General features: G+C 38.5%; 1 protein-coding gene across 13 annotated transcripts in view; it reads left to right on the top strand.

The window, feature by feature from the left end:
- The window catches only part of FRYL (FRY like transcription coactivator), a 350,059-nt gene that overhangs the window by 117,453 nt on the left and 211,989 nt on the right, over positions 1–20,617 (top strand). For 10 of the 13 annotated variants that reach the window (XM_021101188.1, XM_021101182.1, XM_021101176.1 and 7 more), the window contains exon 1: positions 3,788–6,992. In XM_021101188.1, coding sequence (XP_020956847.1) covers positions 6,791–6,992 — 202 coding nt within the window. In that variant the 5' untranslated portion in view covers positions 3,788–6,790. The other 3 variants (XM_021101186.1, XM_021101187.1, XM_021101185.1) reach the window with 1 other exon arrangement.

Genomic DNA, 20,617 nt, shown 5'->3' with positions numbered 1-20,617 from the left:
GAAATGCTGTAGAATAGGTTAGAAATACTACAGAAATATAATAGGGAAATTATTCTAAATAATACACTTTTATCAGTCTATTAGAAAATGTACTTTGGTGATGTTCTTTTTGCACCTGATCTTAGCCAAAAGGCTGAGAAGCGATGGTGCTGTTCTCTTTGATTTCAATAAATGAAACTGTTAAAGAAAATCTCTCCTTAAATTTGTCAATGGAAAAGTTTGTTAAGTGTTTTCATTAAACCAAGTAGCGTGGCAATAACTGCTCTTGCGGCTAAAAATGTAAAATCAACAAAATGTTGAAAAACCTACCTGCAGAGAACACTGCTTTATCAGCAAAAGATTTTAAGATTTTTGCCATGAAGCCCAATTATTTTAGCTCATTGCTATTACCCAGCATTTTTAGCAGGTGATCTAGTATAATCTGTGATTACATCAGCATCATAAGTTTGCATACTCTTAAAGTTGAAATTTGGTAGAAGGTTAAAAAGAGTCACAGAAGATTAAAATCACTGAGATTCATTTATTCTTCATTTCTGCTCTGCATGAGATTATTATTTTTTTGTATCAGTGTATATCAGAGACTTATATGTCAAATGTCCTACTGCAATTGAGATACATTCGATTTGTGATATTTTTGTTTTGTTCTTTATTAGTCTTGTGATTCTCTTCGGAAAGGAAATGAGGTTAATGTGTTATCTGAGCACCCATTCAACTTTCTCTTTTACTTTCTAGACTAAATCGAAGCAAGGTTATCCTTGAAGGACCTCATTTGATCTGGGACTCTTCCAAAGTGCCAGAGCTAGGCCACTCTTCTCTTTATTTATCACACATGGAAGCTTCTAGATCATTAAGTCTTGATGCAGGTTTAGAGACTTGGGCCTTTAAAGCTTATGCTCTTTGACTATTTACAGCCTTCTCTTCAGTGTTGTCAAATACCAGCTGACCTCTTCAAGTCACTCTTGTTTATATGACCTTTTTTTAAAAATAAGAAACAACAGCATTGGTCACGTGTATACCATGACCACAATTATCTAACCTCTCTGACCTTGACCATCTCAAAGGTCAGAGTATAAATGTAGAAATAAAAATTACTCTTCTTGGAGATAAAATATTCTACAAATTCATCAAGGCAGTAAAAATGAGTTCTATGTTAGATAATATATAGGAAGAAAAAATGAAAATGCAATTGACATGCAAAAACTCCCCCAACCACACCCAAATAAAACAAAACAAAAATCAAAAACCCATCTTTGCTAAAAATATTTATAACCTATATAGCACGCCAGAGAAGTAGAAACCAAATATTTTCCAAGGTAACTACAGACATATGTTTATTTTATCAGAAGTGAAAGTGGAAAATGGGAAGGCTGTATCTGTATTACAGAGCTATTCAAACTTCTCGGCAAACATTGGGAAAGCTGAAAATGACACAGGGCTCTGACAGTGTGGTTACAAGAAGAGAAAACCCATGTAAAAAGCATAGCATTAGCTCTTGCTGTGTCTGAACAGAAGGATATTCAAAAACGAAGCAAAACAAGGCATTCCTGTTGTGGCCCAGTGGGTTAAGAACCTGACATAGTGTCCTTGAGGATGTGGGTTCAATCTCTGGCCTTGTTTAGTGGGTTAAGGATCCAGCGTTGCCACAAGCTGCAGCGTAGATTGTAGGTGCGGCTCCCATTTGACCCCTAACCTGGGAACTTCTATATGCTGCAGGTGAGGCTGTAAAACAAAACAAAACAAAACAAAAAAAAGGGGGAAGAAGTAGTAGTTGTGGCAGAATTGTGGCTATTGTGTTGTTAATAGATTCAGAAATATTTGGTGGGGCAGTCTAAAATTCCATAAATCTGAATGATATGGATTATAAACAAGTACGTCTGAATTAGCATTTTGTTCATATTTACCAGTTTTATGGCTTGAAAGATGTGATTTTAGTCATGACATAGTTGATTAGACCTGTGAATAAATGACCTATCATTATATTTTTCCCACTTGGCTAAAGGAATTTCAGACTAAGAAGTTTTTAAGTACAAAATTAGTATTTTCAAAAGTAGCTTTTTTCTCTTGGGTTGGGGATTACATTCATTAAACAAAAAATAGTAAGAAACTAAATATGATTTAAAATGAGATTGAAAAAAATAATGGAGTTCCTGCTATGGTTTCATGAACCAGCTCTCTGGTGGCCCTGGTTTGATCCCTGGCCTGGGGACTCCATAAACTATAGGTGCTCCCTCCCTTCCCCCATGTAAGTAAATAAGAGAAGATTGATTCGAGTTTCAATCACAAATTAAAAATGTGGCCTATTTATTGAAAAATGTATAAACTTTTCATGGTAATAAAAATATGAAATGTGCAGGATTACATGTGGGGCCTTTTATGTGCTAAAAAGATAACCCACTCTGGTCACTGGTTTCATTCTGAGGAGCCATCAAATTATTGCATATAAAGTATAGTAGTTGGGAGTTCCTGTCGTGGTGCAGTGGTTAACGAATCCGACTAGGAACCATGAGGTTGCGGGTTCGGTCCCTGGCCTTGCTCAGTGGGTTAAACGATCCGGCATTGCCGTGAGCTGTGGTGTAGGTTGCAGACGCGGCTCGGATCTGGTGTTGCTGTGGCTCTGGCGTAGGCTGGTGGCTACAGCTCTGATTCGACCCTTAGCCTGGGAACCTCCATATGCCGTGGGAGCGGCCCAAGAAATAGCAAAAAAAAAAAAAAAAAAAAGTATAGTAGTTGACAGTCCATGACCCTCTCAGTTATTATAATATTGTAATGAAACTTTGAAAAATATACATCCTAAACATTGTCAGTAGATAGGATATATAGATTATTCTAAAAATCTGATTATTTTAGTGAATAAAAATGGATTCAATATATTATTGAACAGTTAAAGTATTGATGTATTTATTCAACCACTGACTAGTAAAAGCATTGCTTGTCACTGCAAAGACAAGAAAGGAAGGAAAAAAACTATAGATTAAAAAGGATTTCAGGAGTTGCTCTTGTGGCTCAGTGGTGACATGGCTCTGATCTGGTGTTTCTGTGGCTGAGGCGTAAGCGAGCAGCTGCATCTCCAATTTGACCCCTAGCCTGGGAACTTCCCTATGCTGCATGTGTGGCCCTAAATAGCAAAAAAAAAAAAAAAAAAAAGAAAAGGATTTAGGATTAGAAAAAACTGTTTTAAAAATGCTTATAAGACTGTTGGGGAAATTTGAGCGCTGATTGATAGTTGATGTCATAAAGAAATTATTGTGAATTTATTATAGATATTATAATGGTATTACCTTAGGTTTGAAAAGCAAATCTTTGTCTTAGATACATACAGAATTATCTACAGATAAAGTGGTATGATGCCTGGAATTTGCTTCAAAATAATCCAGAGTGGTGGGCTAGGTGTTGGGGGTGGGTAGGTGGAGATACAACTACAGCATGCTTTGCCATGAGTTAATAATGGTGAGTTTATTATACTAATCTCAATAATTCTGCACTGGTTTGAAATTTTTCATAATAAAAATGTAGAAAAATGTAATGCAACATTAATTAAAAGAGGAGAACTAGCACCAGGTGATACTGTAATATAAACTGTAAGAGTGGATAGAGTCACACACAGATGACAAACATATCTAATGTCAATCCTGTATTTTGTTTTTCTTTAGAGCTGAAGCCATTTATTGAATCTTGGATGATTAACACCTAAATGCTTAATTCTCAAAACTGCTCAAGAGTCCCACAGCCAGGATTAGATGATCCAATTTACCACCAAGGAATTTCTGTCTTGAATTCTACGGTAAGATTATGATATGTATTCTAAAGGCTAAATAGTGACTGTGAGGTCTAAAAAGATTTGTAAATGCTGTCTTTGAGGGACTACCTTCGATTATAATTTCTTAATCCTGTAACTGTTAGACCAGGAATTCAAGACTGTGATGGTCAACCAAAGATCTTAGAAATATCAACACGCAAACAAGGCTTTCTGGCATTTCCTCCTTATAGATTGAGCCTAGCAATGGATAGTGGAGTGCCAAGCTTTGCCCCTTGCTGTATATCTCAGAGTGAGTCCTCCGAAAGAGTTGGGCTGCTAGAATGTCTATTAGGAAGCAACACCTACAAAGAGAGAAGAGATTATTGGGTAGAGGAAACTGAAGTGTAAGGCAGGCTCAACCGCAGCAGGGAGTCTTGAGTTGCAAGAGTTTTTTCTCCTTCATAAAAGTAAGCTTCTTGTTGGAAGCATATCCTTGCCTTTGTGCGCAGGTCATTAAAGACGTTGCTTGGCAAATATTTGTTGGATGAAGGAAATCTGAGAAAGATCTTGTGGTGTCTCTCATAACACCTTATCCTTACCGTCCTTTCCCCAGTTAAAAGTGCAGTTTACAACAATGAGGTTAACAGTGACACAGGTGGTTGTCTTGTATCTCAGGAGCAAACACAAAGGTAACTAACTTGCCCTTCATTATCAGCATGTGTTGCATACCACTCACTGTGCTCCTGGGCGCCACAGATAAGGAAGACCTGCAAAGGGACCTGAGGAAAACCACACACATAAGAACATGAGACCATATCCATAAAGAGGAAACAAACAAAAAAACCAACACAGAACTAGAGGGTATTATTGCTAAGTGAAATAAGTCAGACAAAGAAAAAATATCACATGATTTCACTTATATGTAGAATCTGAAAAACAAAACCGAGGATGATCTATAAAACAGAAACAGAGAAAAAATAGGTGCTTGTGGGAGGGGAGGAGGTAGGAAAATGGGTGAGATAAGTGAAGGAGAGGTGCAAACTTGAAGTTAGAAAATAAGTAAGTTTTGAGAATGTAATGTACAGCATAGGAAATATAGTCAATATTGTAACAGCTTTGTATGGTCACAGGTGGTGACTAGACTTGTGGTGATCATTTTATAATTACAAAAATATTGAACCACTATGTTGTACACTTAAAACTAATATAATATTGTAAGTTAGGAGTTCCCTGATGGTTCAGTGGGTTAAGAATCTGACATTGTCACTGCTGTGGTGTGGGTTCAATCCCTGGCCCTGGGCTTTTTGTATGCTTCAGGTGCAGCCAAAAAAATAGTCAATTGTACATGAGTTAACAAGATGAATGTATGAGTTAAGATGGAGAAAACAAAAAGCAAAAATCCCTGGAAGATACAGTGATAACTTCAGGGCTGTATATAGCAGATATGGATTATGGTGCTAACTAGTTTGTTTTTTCTATGTGTAGGAAGTAGGTTCATCAGTTACGAATTTTATCCTTTTCTGCTTCAGGGTTAAGAGAGAATCTACTTTTGAAATGGATATTTTTTTAAGGTTGGTTGGTTTGTTCGTTTGTTTGTTTTCCTAGTTGGTTCTGTTCAGCTTTAGGCAAAAAATTTAAGTCTTTTACTTCCTTGTTTTTCCCCCCTTTTACTGTAGGATTCCATGAGATAGGATTTGCATTAATAAATCCTCTAAATTTTCTCTGAACCCTAATACTGTATTAATGCTTTACATGTAGAGGACCTTCACTTATCATCTTTTAAATGAATGAAATAAAGAATAATTGACTTTATCATTCATGTGGCAGAAGAGTAAGATTAAAAACTCAGCAATTCAGACCAGAAATTTACTTGTCTTTACAATAATTTTCCCTAGTATCTGTGTAGACAGTTTTATACATCATCTTTTAAAATATGTAAATTGTTTTCTTCATGTTGCGTGTTGGAAGAATGAGATTGTATTTGTGTTTCACTAAGTGAATTAGATTTTTATTATTAACATGTAGATCCTTCAGAATTATCACTTTGATTACTTAGGCAAGTTTACACCTTATCTGTTCCTTTTTTTTCCCCCCATTTCTTTCTTGGTCACTTAGTACCCCTGCCAGAGGGCAGGCAAAGGAAGGGAGAGAAGAAGATATTAATTTAAACTCACAAAGTCTTATGTAGGCATTTTTCACTAGCATATTTTGTCATGCTTCTGGATCACAGTATGGCAGTAGGATCAGCTGCTTTTGCTATTTTAAGATTTTAGTAGAATGCTCAGTTATTTGGAAATAAATTATGTATGGCCGATGACTGGGTTTATTGAATTAAATATTTATACTTTAAACTCTTCAGCTTTATATTCCTAGATTCATGTATTTTAAATTATCTTTTTTTTTTTTTTGTAATTCATGCTAAGGTTTCCTTTGCTCCTGTTGATACTTATAATTGATTATAATGAAGAGGTTTTTTTTTTTTTTTTTTTCCTTTTGGTCTGTGTTTGTACACTGGGATATTCATAAGACAGTATAGTTTTAAATTATTCCTTTTCACATGCTTTAAAACTTCATGTTCCTGCAGTCTGTTAGTGAATTTTCAGAATGATAAGAATTATCTTTTGAATAGAAGTTACTGTTTGACATGTTAAGAATATTTAAAAGTAAGACACACCTCAGACCAAAGTAAATTTATCTTACCATTATCACAGTGTAGGTTTTCAAAGTCTAAATGTTAAACTAGGTGGATTCTGAGCATTTTATAGTCTTCATATTGCAGTTAACACCCACTGTACACATACGCGAATGTATATACATGAAGGGCACTTGCATAGCCTATAGCTGTTTGGTTTGTTATCAGCGCGAACAGTAAATGTCCTAAAAATCAGCTTCGAAACAGCTGGCAGTCAACCCGGGGGTGTTAGCACCACCTAAATTCACATGACGTTTCTCTGCTCTTTGACACAAAGAGTGCACCTTACTTGCTCACCAAGGAAGTTGGCACAAGCACCTCTCTGTGTGCTCGTGGGTCCAGTAACATAGAAGAAGCCTAAAATGGATTTTTTGAAGAGAGTTGTTCCTCCCATTCTTTCGGGAGATGGGGTTTTGGCCACTCAAGAGAGTTTTCCAGAAAGTTCTTTAAGATTACTGAAGTTGAAACGTCTTAGTTTGCTTTCATCAGAGAAGACGATAGATGAGGAAGATGGAATTAATTTCTGCCCTAGTCGTTATGATAAACACCAACATCAACAACTAGGTAAAGTAAGCGTGTATTTTCGATCCACTAAAAAGTATTTTAGGAAAGTATAATTATTTTTAGAAGTAAGAACTCTAGTGAGCAAAGCTTTTATTTTGAAAATTAAGTTTAAATATTAAATTTAAAAATATGAGAAATAGGGAGTTGGCCTAAATTTTTCAGTATCAAAATTTTTTCTTTGTGTTTAGATGGAGAAATTGTGATTGCTATAAATCAAGGTAAAGCCATTAATAAAGTTAACAGTTTGATAACCTTGGAAAATATTTTTATGATGAAGGGTTCACTTATTGAAAAAAAATGTTACTGTTACAACCTGTAGGGTATGTAGGTGAAAAATAAGATAAGAGTTTTATCTGTCACAACAGAGATCACTTAAAGTTTTTAAAAAGTCCCATTCGTTTGTTCCAAAGATAGAGAATATTTGGGGTGAAATACTTAAAAAGTGATGTTTTTAAAAATAATGATGATTGTTTGTGTCACAGTAACTTTGTTTCACATAATTCTGCCAAGTTGAATATGATGCCTTTTAAAGTTTATGAGGATCATATCCATTATGTGTTTGGAGAAAAATCAGACTTATATGTATAGTAACTAGCAAATATTAAAAGAAAGGAAAGTCCATTGGGAAGATGATGGAAAAATGCCTAAGTTTTAAAATGTTGACTAGAACACTTTAAAATGTTAAAACGATCTGTGTGCTTATGATTTTTTTTTTTTTGAAATTTTAAGGAATATATAACTGCTCAGATAAACTAATATTTAGTAGAAAGAAGAGATTTTCGGTTAACTCTCTTCAACTTTGATATATATTATATCTGTTTTCTATGCATATTTTAATATGTACATATACATTCTTATTTATGGAATTTAAAAATGAGATTTACTATCCAGCTGTTCTGCTTTTTAATTTAATTTATCATAAGCATCTTTCTCTCATTTAAAATTCACTCCATTGTGTGGGTATAAGTTTTTTCAGTCAGTTCCTTTATTGACAAACACTTAGGGATTTTAATTTTTAGTTATTAAAAATAATTATGTAATATCCATTTATTTTATTACTTTATTATCCATTTATTGTATTACTTTATACTTTGATTGCGTCTTTGTATAAATTTCTGTGTACATGTAAAATTTTTGATAGCGATGCCAAGTTATCTTTCAAAAATTTCTCAATTTAAGCTCTCCAGGGCAGTATCCCCATTTCTTTGTATTCTCCCTAACACTCTGTCTTGTCAATTTAAAAAATAGGGTCATGTTTAGACGAAACCATACTTTTCTGTGTTATGTAAAAGAGAGGAGAAGGAGCTTTTAAGCTTTAAAAGGAAATAAATATTAACCTCTAGAAAGTACTGGTATTAGAAGTCACTTTTTTAAACACTCTTCACGCATTTGGGTGGATAAAGTGGAAGTGAGGCCACTGAGAGGTTAGTGCTTCTTTTTTTTTTTTTCCTTTGACTTTTGTCTTTTCTAGGGTCGCACCTGTGGCATATGGAGGTTCCCAGGCTAGGAGTCAAATCAGAGTTGTAGCCGCCAGCCTATGCCAGAGCCACAGAAACACAGGATCCAAGCCACGTCTGCGACCCGCACCACAGCTCAGGGCAACGTTGGATCCTTAACCCACTGAGCAAGGACAGGGATCGAACCCTCAACCTCATGGTTCCTAGTCAGATTCTTTAACCACTGCGCCAAGATGGGAACACTGGGTTAGTGTTTCTTAATTTCACTTAAACTCTGCAAATCAATTAGCATTTAGTTTTGTGTTCACCAGTGTATATATATATATATGTGCATAGGTGAAAAATACTATAGATTAATATGTACAGTTATCTCAGTTATTAAAAATTTACTGTTTAACTTTGTCTTGAATCATTTAGTTGTTTTCTTCATTGTACCATAACATAGATAAGGGACTTGGTGTTTCAATGTAATATGCCATGCGCATCATTAGTTTAATATAGCTCTTTTTGTAAGACTACCTTACATATTTTTGGACATAGCGTAGGTTATTAAAGTATAATAATGAGATTTTATAACATTAATTTGCAAATAAGCACTCAATTTAATGATTAAGATTTAATGTATATCTTTTTACCAATCAGTTAAAAGAAAGCAGAATCTGTTATTTGAAATTTCAGAGGCTACAGGTTCTTAGTGGAATAATTCTTGCCCAATTTTTCTCTTCAAAAGTAAAATTCAGGAGTTGCCATTGTGGCTTAGTGGTAATGAACCCAACTAGTATCCATGAGGATGCAGGTTTGATCCCTGGCTTCACTCAGTGGGTTAAGGAGCTGGCGTTGCTGTGAGCTGTGGTGTAGGCTGCAGACATGAATCGGATCCTGCATTGCTATGGCTGTGGTATAGGCTGGCAGCTGCAGCTCCAATTCAACCCCCACCCTGGGAACTTCCATATGCCCCAAGTGCAGGCATAAAAAGACCAAAAAAAAAAAAATCCAGGGAATGACTTTTAGAATTAATTTAAGGGACTTCTTTGGCAAAATCTGTAGAGGGACTTGGTTTCTTAAATTTCAATTTACTGGTAAAGTCCTTTTCTTGAATCTCAAATTTTGATACTAAATTTATATTATATACAAGAATATAAACTGCATGGGGTTTGCACCAGTCTACATATCAATAACTTGCAACTCAGCATGAACGAATTTTACTTCCTGTTTGCCGGAGGTGCTGGGATAGAGATAATGCAGTCGTTATCAAGAAGTCATAAAAAGAACCGGGTATAGTTCTTCTAAGGGGTGTTACAGTTTTGCTCACTTAAGGAAAGAAGAAATCAAGAGTACGAAGAGATTTAGTATCAGTAGTGCGAAGAAGGAAGTATTCTTTCAGAGAAAAACTAGTATGTCATCTCATAGCTTTGTACTTGGCTCATTGTTTCCAACTTCTTTAATTGTTAATTCAGAATTATTTCTAAGGAATGTTAGACAAGATTGGACAAGATTGTAATATGGAGTGATAGTTGTACTTTCATGTGGGGATAAATTGAGAATAAGTTTGCAATATATAGAAATTTACCTGCTACATTTAGCTCCAGAAGTATTTATAGATGCTTATGGTTTCTTTCACAAAAATAAGCATGGAATTCCGATATATTTGCAAGGGTTGATATTTTGGAAAACATTTTTTTTCCCGCTTTTGATGATTTTTTTTCATTTTTTAACTTTCTCTAAATATTAGGTAACGCAATGTTTTAAAGTTTTGATAGACATTCTTAACCCACTGGATTTACCAGAAACCTTCTATTTCTCCATAAAATGTATTAACAAATGCCTGTACTACACTGCACACTGTTAATCCCCTGCCACCGCTTCTGCTCCCAACAGGTTCAGTTGTGGGCTTACTAAGAGTTTGTTGTGTTTTATTTATTTATTTTTATTTTTTGTCTTTTCGCCATTTCTTGGGCCGCTCCCGTGGCATATGGAGGTTCCCAGGCTAGGAGTCAAATGGGTGCTGTAGCCACCGGCCTACGCCACAGCCACAGCAATGCGGGATCTGAGTCGAGTCTGCAACCTACACCACAACCCACAGCAATGCTGGATCCTTAACCCACTGAGCAAGGGTAGGGATCGAACCCGCAACCTCATGGTTCCGTCGGATTTGTTAACCACTGTGCCATGATGGGAACTCTGAGTTAGCTGTGTTTTAAACCAGACTTGCTTATGCCAGCTATACTTGTAATTGTGATCATGTAATTAAATTAGGTATCACATAATTTGGTAAAGTATAAGACTGAAAACAATGTTGAATACTTTGGTCATACTCCTTAAAAATGAATTCCTAAAAATGTTTTCTTCTAAATTACATGTAGGCCAGAGAAATGTACAAAATTGGAAGGACTTTACCCTCAGATACTTTTAACTTCCCACCGCACTTCAAAGATAGTGAAACTGGAAGTCATAGGTGATGTACTTGGGCTGGATTTTAGGCGAGAAAGACAGTAGTATAATCAGCAAATTTACCTTAAGAGACAAGGACTTGGCACTACATCAAAAGACTAGGGAATAGGAGTTCACTGGTGGCTCAGTGGGTTAAGGATCTGGAATTGTCAATGGTGTGGCTTGGTCACCGCTCTGGTGCAAGCTCAACCCCTAGACCTGTGCATGCTGCAGGTGCAGCCAAAAAAATGGGAGGGAGAGGCTAGGGAATAAACATGGATTTTATGGATTTTATATTTTAAAATAAAACCTTTAGTAAACATTGTTCACCCCCCCCCCATTCTTACTTTCATGGAACTTTTTGATGAAATGATTAACCAACTGTTAGAACTTAACAGTGAAGGGACTCTACTGTATATAGTTGTATAGTTGCAATTTTGTTAAAGAAATAAATTATCTGCTATTCCTACTTTCTTAATTTAAAAAAAGGAATCAAAATGTTGACGTGTTCATGTTAAGTCATCTTATTCCTAAAATGCTTAAATATCCATGTATTTTTGGTATAGTCCTAATTACATGATCAAAGACCGATTTCACTGATAGATGTTATTTGTGCCAACTCTACTAATATTTATCTTAAGGCGTAAAAGTTGGTGGAGAGAAAATGCCCTTCACTGATTCATTGTGGTTTAGTGGGTAACAAACCTCACTAGAATCCATGAGAACGTGGGTTCGATCCTTGGCCTCATTCGGAGGGTTGAGGAACCGGTGTTGCTGTGAGCTGTGGTATAGGTCGTCGATGAGACTCTGATCTGGCATTGCTGTGGCTGTGACGTGGGTGGGGGCTGCAGCTCCAATCTGACCCCTACCCTGGGAACTTCCATATGCAGCCCTAAAAAGAAAGAAAAAAAAAAATACTACAGTATTGTCTGACCATTGAAGAAGAATGAATGTTAGGGAGAGTTTTGTGTCAGATCCTAAGAATTGGGCAGTGTGTTTCCACAGGCTTCTTTTGGGACAGCTGCAAAGTCCTTGGTATTTTTATTCTGATGGAATCAACCTTAATTTTGTTTTTCATTCTGGTCGGAGTCAAGAATAAGTGGGTATAAATATATTATGATTGATTTGTATAATTTATTGAGAACGGAGGTAGTGATACATCGAACAGAACTAAATATATATCAGCATGAAGGTTGGAAGAAACTTTTGAGCACCTTCTGCGTTCTGGGCACTGTTTTGTTTTGAATTGCCAGTAACTTAAAGGTCTCATTTGTCTTCCTAGGCAGGACATAGCTGTCCTGTTTCCTTCTCAAATAGCATAGAAGTTCAGCATGGACTTTGCTCTGTCTACTGATGTGTATTTTGTTTCAGGGTTTGGAACATAATAGTTGCTAAATAAATATTGGTCAAGTGAGCAGATGTTATCTAAGTCCTCATGAAAACCCTGTGAGATAGGTTGTAATACAAAGTTTTAAAAGTTCAGAGAGACTTCACCAAATTATTTGATGTTTTGTGGCGACTAAGCGATATAGCCGTGCCACTGTTTTAAAGTTAGGAATTTTGTCCTCTTACTCCACCTCATTGCAGTGTTTGATGCTTTTGAATCTTTATATATAAAATATTTTTTAAAAAGACTAGTGTATTTATCTAGTTTAATTGTTCCATTAAAGAACATATGCCTTTTGAGGAAGTGCTTTCATTTTAATTGAGCTATATTTCAATAGGAAAACACTTTAATTCCAATATATCGCATCTCTTTTGAGATCCTGTGTTGCACTTTAATGAGCAGTTAATAATTATTTTTATAACACTCTGGTTTGGGAAAGTCGATTAAGTGAGTAAATAGCTGTTTCACAGGAGTTTTACAAAACCAATTGAGACTCACATTAAGATACAATTTTCATTTCATTACAAAATATTAAGGACTCCATGGAATATAAACATTTAAAGAGTATACTGGTATACCTCTCTTGAGGTAGGTATTCAGCAAAGCTTACTAGCAGGGACAAACCAAAACATAGCCTTTGTTGCATGAAATTCCAAATGCCTTTCAGTTGAGTTTTGAAGGCTACCATCTATATTTGACTGGGGAAGAGAGGGAGGATGCTAATTGTTACTAAGTGGATTTCCTTAATACGTGATCATTCGGTTTTGTTTTTGCAGAACCATCGCTCTCAAGTGGTTAGATTTTGTATCTCCTGAATAGCTCATTTTTGTTTGGTATACCTTGTATTGGGTAGAGGAATAGCAGGGCAGGCGTTTCTTTTTATAAGGGAATGAGATGAGTAAGGAATGATTTAAGTGTTCATCAGATCCTGGACTATTTTCAGGGGGAGCACGCCCACGTATGTGGAATTTCCCAAGCCAAGGATTAAACCTGGGCCACAGCAGTAACAATGCTGAGTCTTTCATCACTAGGCCACCAGGAAACCCCCGAGGCTGGACGGTTAATAGGGGGTTGAGAGAAGGTCCCAGGAGAAAACTGAAATGACTTTTTTTTTGTTTTTTGTTTTTGTCTTTTGTCTTTTCTAGGGCTGCACCTGAAGCATATGGAGGTTCCCAGGCTACGGGTCAAATCAGAGCTGTAGCCGCCAGTCTACACCACAGACACAGCCACAGCCACGCCAGATCTGAGCCACATCTGTGACCTACACCACAGTTCACGGCAACGTCAGATCCTTAACCCACTGAGCGAGGCCAGGGATTGAACCCGCAATCTCATGGTTCCTAGTTGGATTCCTTAGCCACTGAGCCACGATGGGGCTTCTTTTGCCATTTTAAATACTTATAATGATAATATACTTATAATGATAATAGACCAAAGGAAATGGAGAATCTTTTGGAATTCAGATGTCATTAAAAGGTTATTGGGTAGGGCAGTGTCAAGGAAGAACTTGAGCTCTAAGTAATAACGAGTCTGGGAGTTCCTTTTGTGTGGCTCAACACTTAATGAATCTGAGTAGCATCCATGAAGACACAGGTTTGATCCCTGGCCTCATTCAGTGGGTTAAGGATCTGGCATTGCCTTTTAGAAGTTAGTGCAACACCATTTTCTCAGTAGTTTCTCTTGGCTGTTTTTGAAGTTAACCTAACCCTTCTTAAGAAGGGACATGTTAGATTGTCTCTTCAACTTAAATGGATGTATATTTTTAAAAGTTGGGCGTTCCTGTTGTGGCTCAGCAGAAGCAAATTTGACTAGTAATCATGAGGTTGCAGGTTTGATTCCTGGCTTTGCGCAGTGGGTTAAGGATCCGGTATTACCGTGTGCTGTGGTGTGTTGCAGACTTGCCTTGGATCTGGAGTTGCTGTGGCTGTGGTGTAGGCCAGCAGCTACAGCTCTGATTCGACCCCATAGCCTGCGAACCTCCATATGCCACAAGAGTGGCCCTAAAAAGCAATAAATAAATAAATAAAGAGTCTGCTATGGGATTTCTACCTTGATGCAAATGATACCTTGTTCTCATTGTGTAAATGTGTGAAAGAGTTCAGGAATTCTTCTTGCTTATACAAATGGTATTTGGAAGTGTTGGGCTTTCATAGTGTCTTGAAATCAAGTAGGATCCCTTACTTAAGAGGGCCTTTGGGTATAGGAGAAGCCTTATGGGTGGTTAGATTCATGTCTTTTCTGAGTCTTTGAGAATTCTCATAGATATTTGGAAGACCTACAGGTGTGATGGGACAAAGGCAGTGAAGTATCAAGAACAGAGTGGAGTGAGCAGGGCTTTGATCCCAACTGAATTGTGCTCCACTGGTGTGACTGGCTATGTGTCCTTGAACAGGCCACTTAATCTCTCTTGGCCAGTTGACCTCACCTGTCAATTTGAATTATATTTTCTTTGTAGCATTCCTTTCAAGATTACCAAAAATGGCAACAAAATTGATACATGGTTCAATATGTAGTGGCCATTATCCTTCACAAAGAGTTTTGGGTTCTGACTTGGAGGTAAATGAGTCAAATTTAACTAGACTTTATCTTTGGAGCATTCCATCATAGAAGACATTCTAGGAATTTGGATCTAAATCATTGTGCATAATTCCAGACCATTTTAGCGTGTGATTTATAGCCTCATGACAGTTCGTGGGAGCTTGAGTTGCAACACCTTCTCCTGTGCTTTCCTTCTTTGTCCATAGCATGTGCTCTTCCAAATAACTGCTGCCAAATGGTCACGTACTTCATATACAAAGCTTTTTAGAAGTTAGTGCAATACCATTTTCTTAGTGGATTCCCTTGGCTGTTTTTGAAGTTAGTCTAACCCTTCTTAAGAAGGGACATGTTAGGAGTTCCCATCATGGCACAGTGGTTAATGAATCCGACTAGGAACCATGAGGTTGCAGGTTCGATCCCTGGCCTTGCTCAGTGGGTTAAGGATCCGGCGTTGTTGTGAGCTGTGGTGTAGGTCGCAGATGCAGCTCGGATCCCGCATTGCTGTGACTGTGGTGTAGGCCGGTGGCTACAGCTCCGATTGGACCCCTAGCCTGGGAACCTCCATATTCCGCGAGAGCAGCTCAAGAAAAGACAAAAAAAATAAAATAAAATAAAAGGGGACATGTTAGATTGTCTCCTCAAGTTAAATGAATGTATATTTTTAAAAGTTGGGGAGTTCCTGTTGTGGTGCAGCAGAAACGAATCTGACTAGTGACCATGAGGTTGCAGGTTCGATTCCTGGCTTCGCTCAGTGGGTAAAGGATCCGGCATTGCCATGTGCTGTGGTGTAGGTTGTAAATGCAGCTCAGATCTGGCGTTGCTGTGGTGTAGGCTGGCAGCTGTAACTTCGATTTGACCCCTGGCCTGGGAACCTCCATATGCTGTGGGTACAGCCCTGAAAAAGCCAAAAAAAAAAAAAAAAAGTTAGGGAGTTCCTGTTGTGGTGGTTGGTTAAGAATCCAACTGCAGCTGCTTGGGTTGCTGTGGAGTTATGGGTTATATCCCTGGCCCTGTGCAGTGGATTAAAAGATCTAGCATTGGCATGGCTCGGATTCAGTCCTTGGCTTGGGAACTTCCCTATGCTGTGGGTATGGCCATAAAAATAAAAAGGACTTGCAAAAACTTAATCAAAATAAAGACGCATCTGTCTCCCTTTTTTTAAGAGGCGTAGAATAGCTTCCTGTCTATCCTACTTACTCTGCTATTTCCTCATCATAGAACTGATATTTATCCAGTATGTACTGGTATGGTGATACTGGTTGTTAAAATATAACAGTTTCTCGTATCAGTTGATATTTAGCTACTGCTGAGGCAGCCCTCCTGCCCTATCCCAGGACCCTCTTCGACCACCACCAGGTTTCATCAACTAAAGGGTGAGTCCTAGGCACACTGGGGCCCCTAGGAACCACCTCTGCCCTGAGGCTGGGCTTATTAATTCGCTCAGTTACCATGCTTTCCTGGTGGTTGACTGTTTTGATGAACACCCCTGCTTAGTCTCACTTAGAAAAGCAAAAGGAAGGCATTATTAAGATAAAATCATTGAAACAAAAGGGAATAAGAAAGAATACAAACACATAAATAAATACTAGACAAAAATACTGAAGTATAATGTGAAAAAGATGAATAAAATGATAATATCTGTAAAAGGAGGCTCTAAAAATTCATAATGATTTACAGAGTTCCCATCATGGCACAGTGGTTAACGAATCCGACTAGGAACCATGAGGTTGCAGGTTTGATCCCTGGCCTTCCTCAGTGGGTTAAGGATCCAGTGTTGCCGTAAGCTGTGGTATAGGCTGGCAGCTACAGCTCCGATTTGACCCCTAGCCTGGGAACCTCCATATGCTGTGGGAAGCGGCCTTAGAAAAGACAAAAAGACAAAAAAAAAAAAAAAAAAAAAAAAAAGAAATAATGATTTAAAAATGCACAGTAGGAGTTCCCTTCGTGGCTCAGTGGAAATGAATCTGACTAGCATCCATGAGGGAGCAGGTTTGATCCCTGGCCTCGTTTAGTGGGTTAAGGATCTGTCGTTGCTGTGGCTGTGGTATAGGCCAGTGGCTACAGCTCTGACTTGACCCTTAGCCCAGGAACCTCCATATGCTGTGGGTGTGACCCTAAAAAGACAAATAAATAAATAAATAAAACCCACAAAAAAACAAAAACAAAAAAACTGCACAGGAAAAGAGGTTAAGATGACTAAAGCTGAATGTAAATTTAAACATTTAATGTAATTTAAATAAAAGAATATATTAGAAAAGTTGAACAAAAATAAAGGGCACTGTAAAAGGAATTCAGGAAGCAGCACACAGTCCAGGGATTAACTCCACCCAGCTACACATAGTGGCCATACACAGTTTTCCGCTTCCAATCCCTGGTCCTCTTCTGAAGCTGGAACTCTGCAGGGGGAGTAGAAGTTTCTGTATGCCTGTGCTTGGGGTTGAATAGTTTGCCTCACTCCCAAACTCAGTTAATTATTCTCTATTTTTGTCCACTAGCTTCTATTATTCCATTTAATATAAAGGTATTGTTTCTTTTTCTCCAGATAGTGAGCTCTTTGAAAACTGAGTGGGTCCTATTTATGTGGGTAGCCCCAGAGCTCAGCCCAATGGCAGGCACTTAGTAAGCAGTTAGAGTCTTCTGTCCTTTGATTCTTGTCCTTTATGGACCAGAGCAAGTTTTTGCTTGTTACAGAGAGCTGCTGCCAGTTGCCATATTTAGCCCACTGACTTTTTCCTTCAAAATCATCTATCACATTGCTCAGTGGGCACTGGTTTTTGTGGCAAAACCAGGCTTCCATTAGTTTGAAAAGGAAAACCAAAACACATACCCTTCACATCAAGCAAAAGATGATCAAGAATAGAGGTTGACAACCTTTTTCTCTCAAGGGCCAGATAGAAAATATTTTAGGGTTTGTAGACTGTTAGTCTCTGCCACAGCTGCTCAGCTCTGACTTCATCGAGCAAAAGGAGGTTTAGTAAAATTTTATATACAAATCAGGTGATGAACCAGAGGGGCCTAAGTGTTCCAGCCACTAGAAATGTAGAATGTAGAATTCTACAAGTTGTAGAAATTTTCTAAAATGTAGAAAAGGATATTGCTAACATCAGAGATCAGAGAGAGGTGGATGGAGGTAATTTACCTGGGATATAGGGAATGGAAGCTTTGAACTTACCTTCTGTAACTCTTAGAATGGTGTTTTATCCATAGCATGTGTTCAGTAGATATTAACTTGACTTGGGATCCAGCGATATCACTTACCCTCTCTGGACTTCGGCTGTCTCATCTAAAATTTAAGGGATTATGTTACATGATCTTTAAAGTCTCTCCAGTTAACATAATCTGTGCTTCCCTGACTATGGAAGGCCAGATGGTTTATTCTTTAAAGATAATGATTGTTGGAATTCCCGTCGTGGCTCAGTGGTTAACGAATCCGACTAGGAACCAGGGGTTGTGGGTTCAATCCCTGGCCTTGCTCAGTGGGCTAAGGATCCGGCCTTGTTGTGAGCTGTGATATAGGTCACAGATGAGGCTTGGGTCCCACCTTGCTGTGGCTGTGGCGTAGGCCGGCGGCTACAGCTCCAATTTGACCCCTAGCCTGGGAACCTCCACATGCTGTGGAAGCGGCCCTAGAAAAGACAACAACAACAAAAAAAGATAATGATCGTTGACTTAACCCATTTCTTGTATGCCCTTAGCATCCTAATGTGGAATTCTGACATGGTTGCTTTTTATCAATCATTTTGTTTTATGCACCTTTCTGCAACAGAACTCATTGTCCACTGCCTATATTGACTGGTACCTTCCACCACTTCTATCGCCCCATCCTGCCATATATGTGGAAAGAATACACACTTTGCCTTACTTTAATCATTAAATTTATTAAGCCTAGTCATTAAAAAAAATAGAATAAATTAGCTCTAAAAGTAATTCTTTGTAGAGTTTTTTCGTAGAAAGATGATGATTCCTTATAGAAAGATGACGGTCAGATGAGAATCAGTCTGCCTTTTATTTATTTTTCTGTCCATGCCCATGGCATATGGAGGTTCCCAGGCCAGGAATCAAACCCATGCCATGCCACAGCAGTGACAATGCTGCATCCTTAACTGCCAGGCCACCATGGAACGCCCAGTCTGTCTTTTAGAATTATGTTTTTAATGGAGAGGTGGGGTCAAGATGGCAGAGGAGTAAGACATGGCACTCACCTTCTCCCACAAACAAAACAAAAAGCCCACCTACATGTAGAATGATGCAGACAGAACATCCACTGAGTGTTGGCAGAAGACCATAAACCTTCAAAAAGGGCAAGAAACCCTCCAAATAACTGGGTAAAACAAAAAGGGAAAAAAGGAAAGAAACCCATACCCTGGGAAGCCACCTAACTGACGGGGAGATCAGCCAAGATAGAGAGACTTCAGAGCCCTGGCAAAAAGCACAGTAGCTGGACTGAGGAGGGCAAAGCAGAGAAAGAGCCGCATAGACCATCAGTACTACCTCCTGGGACACCGCAAACTGAGATTCTTGGAAGGGGGCTGGGCACTGAGACTCATTTCTGTGGAGAGGACTAGGGTTGGCTGTGTAGTGACAGCCGGTGGGGCTAGGGGGCAGTGCCCCAAGGCCTGGGGGGTGGAGTGCCACAGCAGAGGGATTCTGGGAGGAGGTCTGGGCCTGCAGGAGAAGCAAAGCGCCATTGTTGGGGAGGGCAAGAGGAGGAGGGGTGGACTGCCATGGAAATATTTTTCTCTGCACACACGCAGACTCTCAGAGAGCACCCTCTGCAGCACCAGTTACCTCAGAGGTTGGCACATAGAAGGGCACTGCAACCAAGCACCACCCATTATTGCTTTCACTCCTCTGGGAACGTACATGCTCTGCCACTGCCCACTGCCAAGGCTCCTGGTGCCGCTTACAATTGCCTGAGGGTCACTGCCACTTCCGAGGTGCCTACAACAAGGAACAGCCTATGCCACCTTCCCACGGGTCCTTGCCCCTGTCAAGGGCTCAGCAACCAGGCATTGGCTACTCCCCTTGCCCATTGCTTCCATCTCTCTTGAAGCACGTGCAGCACACTATCAAGGGGATAACAGCCTGCACACACTGAAGAAAGTGACAGCAAGCATCCAAACCAAAAGCAACCATCATGCCAAAAATAAATAGTAAGCCCTCACAAAATATCCAGGGCACTCTCACATATAAATATTCCTCTAAGACTATGGTAGTTGTTTTTCCTAAACTAACAGTATGAGAAAAATGTAAGCAAAATGAAGCTCAGGAATCATTCCCAGTTAAAATAATAGGAGAATTCCCCTGTAGGAGCAAACAATGAAATAGACCTCTGCAGTCTAATAGAAACTGAGTTCAAAAAGGAGATGGTGAAAATACTGAAGGAATTAAGAGCAGATATGAACAGTAATGCAGATTACCTTAGAAAGGAACTAGAAATAAAAGGAGGAGCCACAAAAAATTAGAAAATTCATTTTCAGAGACACAAGCTGAGTTCAAGGCACAGAAGAGCAGAATGAACAGAGCAAAGGAATGAATTCGTGACTTGCAAGTTAGAATAATGAAAATCACCCCATCAGTACACCAGACAGAATACCACATGAAAGCAATATAAGAGATCTATGGCACAATTTAAAGTGGGCCAATCTATGCATAATAGGTACTCTAGAAGAAGAAGAAAAGGAAAAGGGGATTGAAGATCTATTTGACGAAATTTTGTCTGAAACCTTTTCAAATCTAAAGGAAAAATATATCAAGGTTCAGGAAGCACAGAGGGTCCCAAACAAGCTGAATCCAAACAGGCCCACACCAAG

The sequence above is a fragment of the Sus scrofa genome, chromosome 8 (assembly GCF_000003025.6).
Source record: "Sus scrofa isolate TJ Tabasco breed Duroc chromosome 8, Sscrofa11.1, whole genome shotgun sequence".
In the NCBI taxonomy this organism is placed as follows: Eukaryota; Metazoa; Chordata; class Mammalia; order Artiodactyla; family Suidae; genus Sus; species Sus scrofa.
The sequence above is the reverse complement of the archived record's forward strand: the minus strand, read 5'-3'. Positions and strand labels throughout refer to the sequence as shown.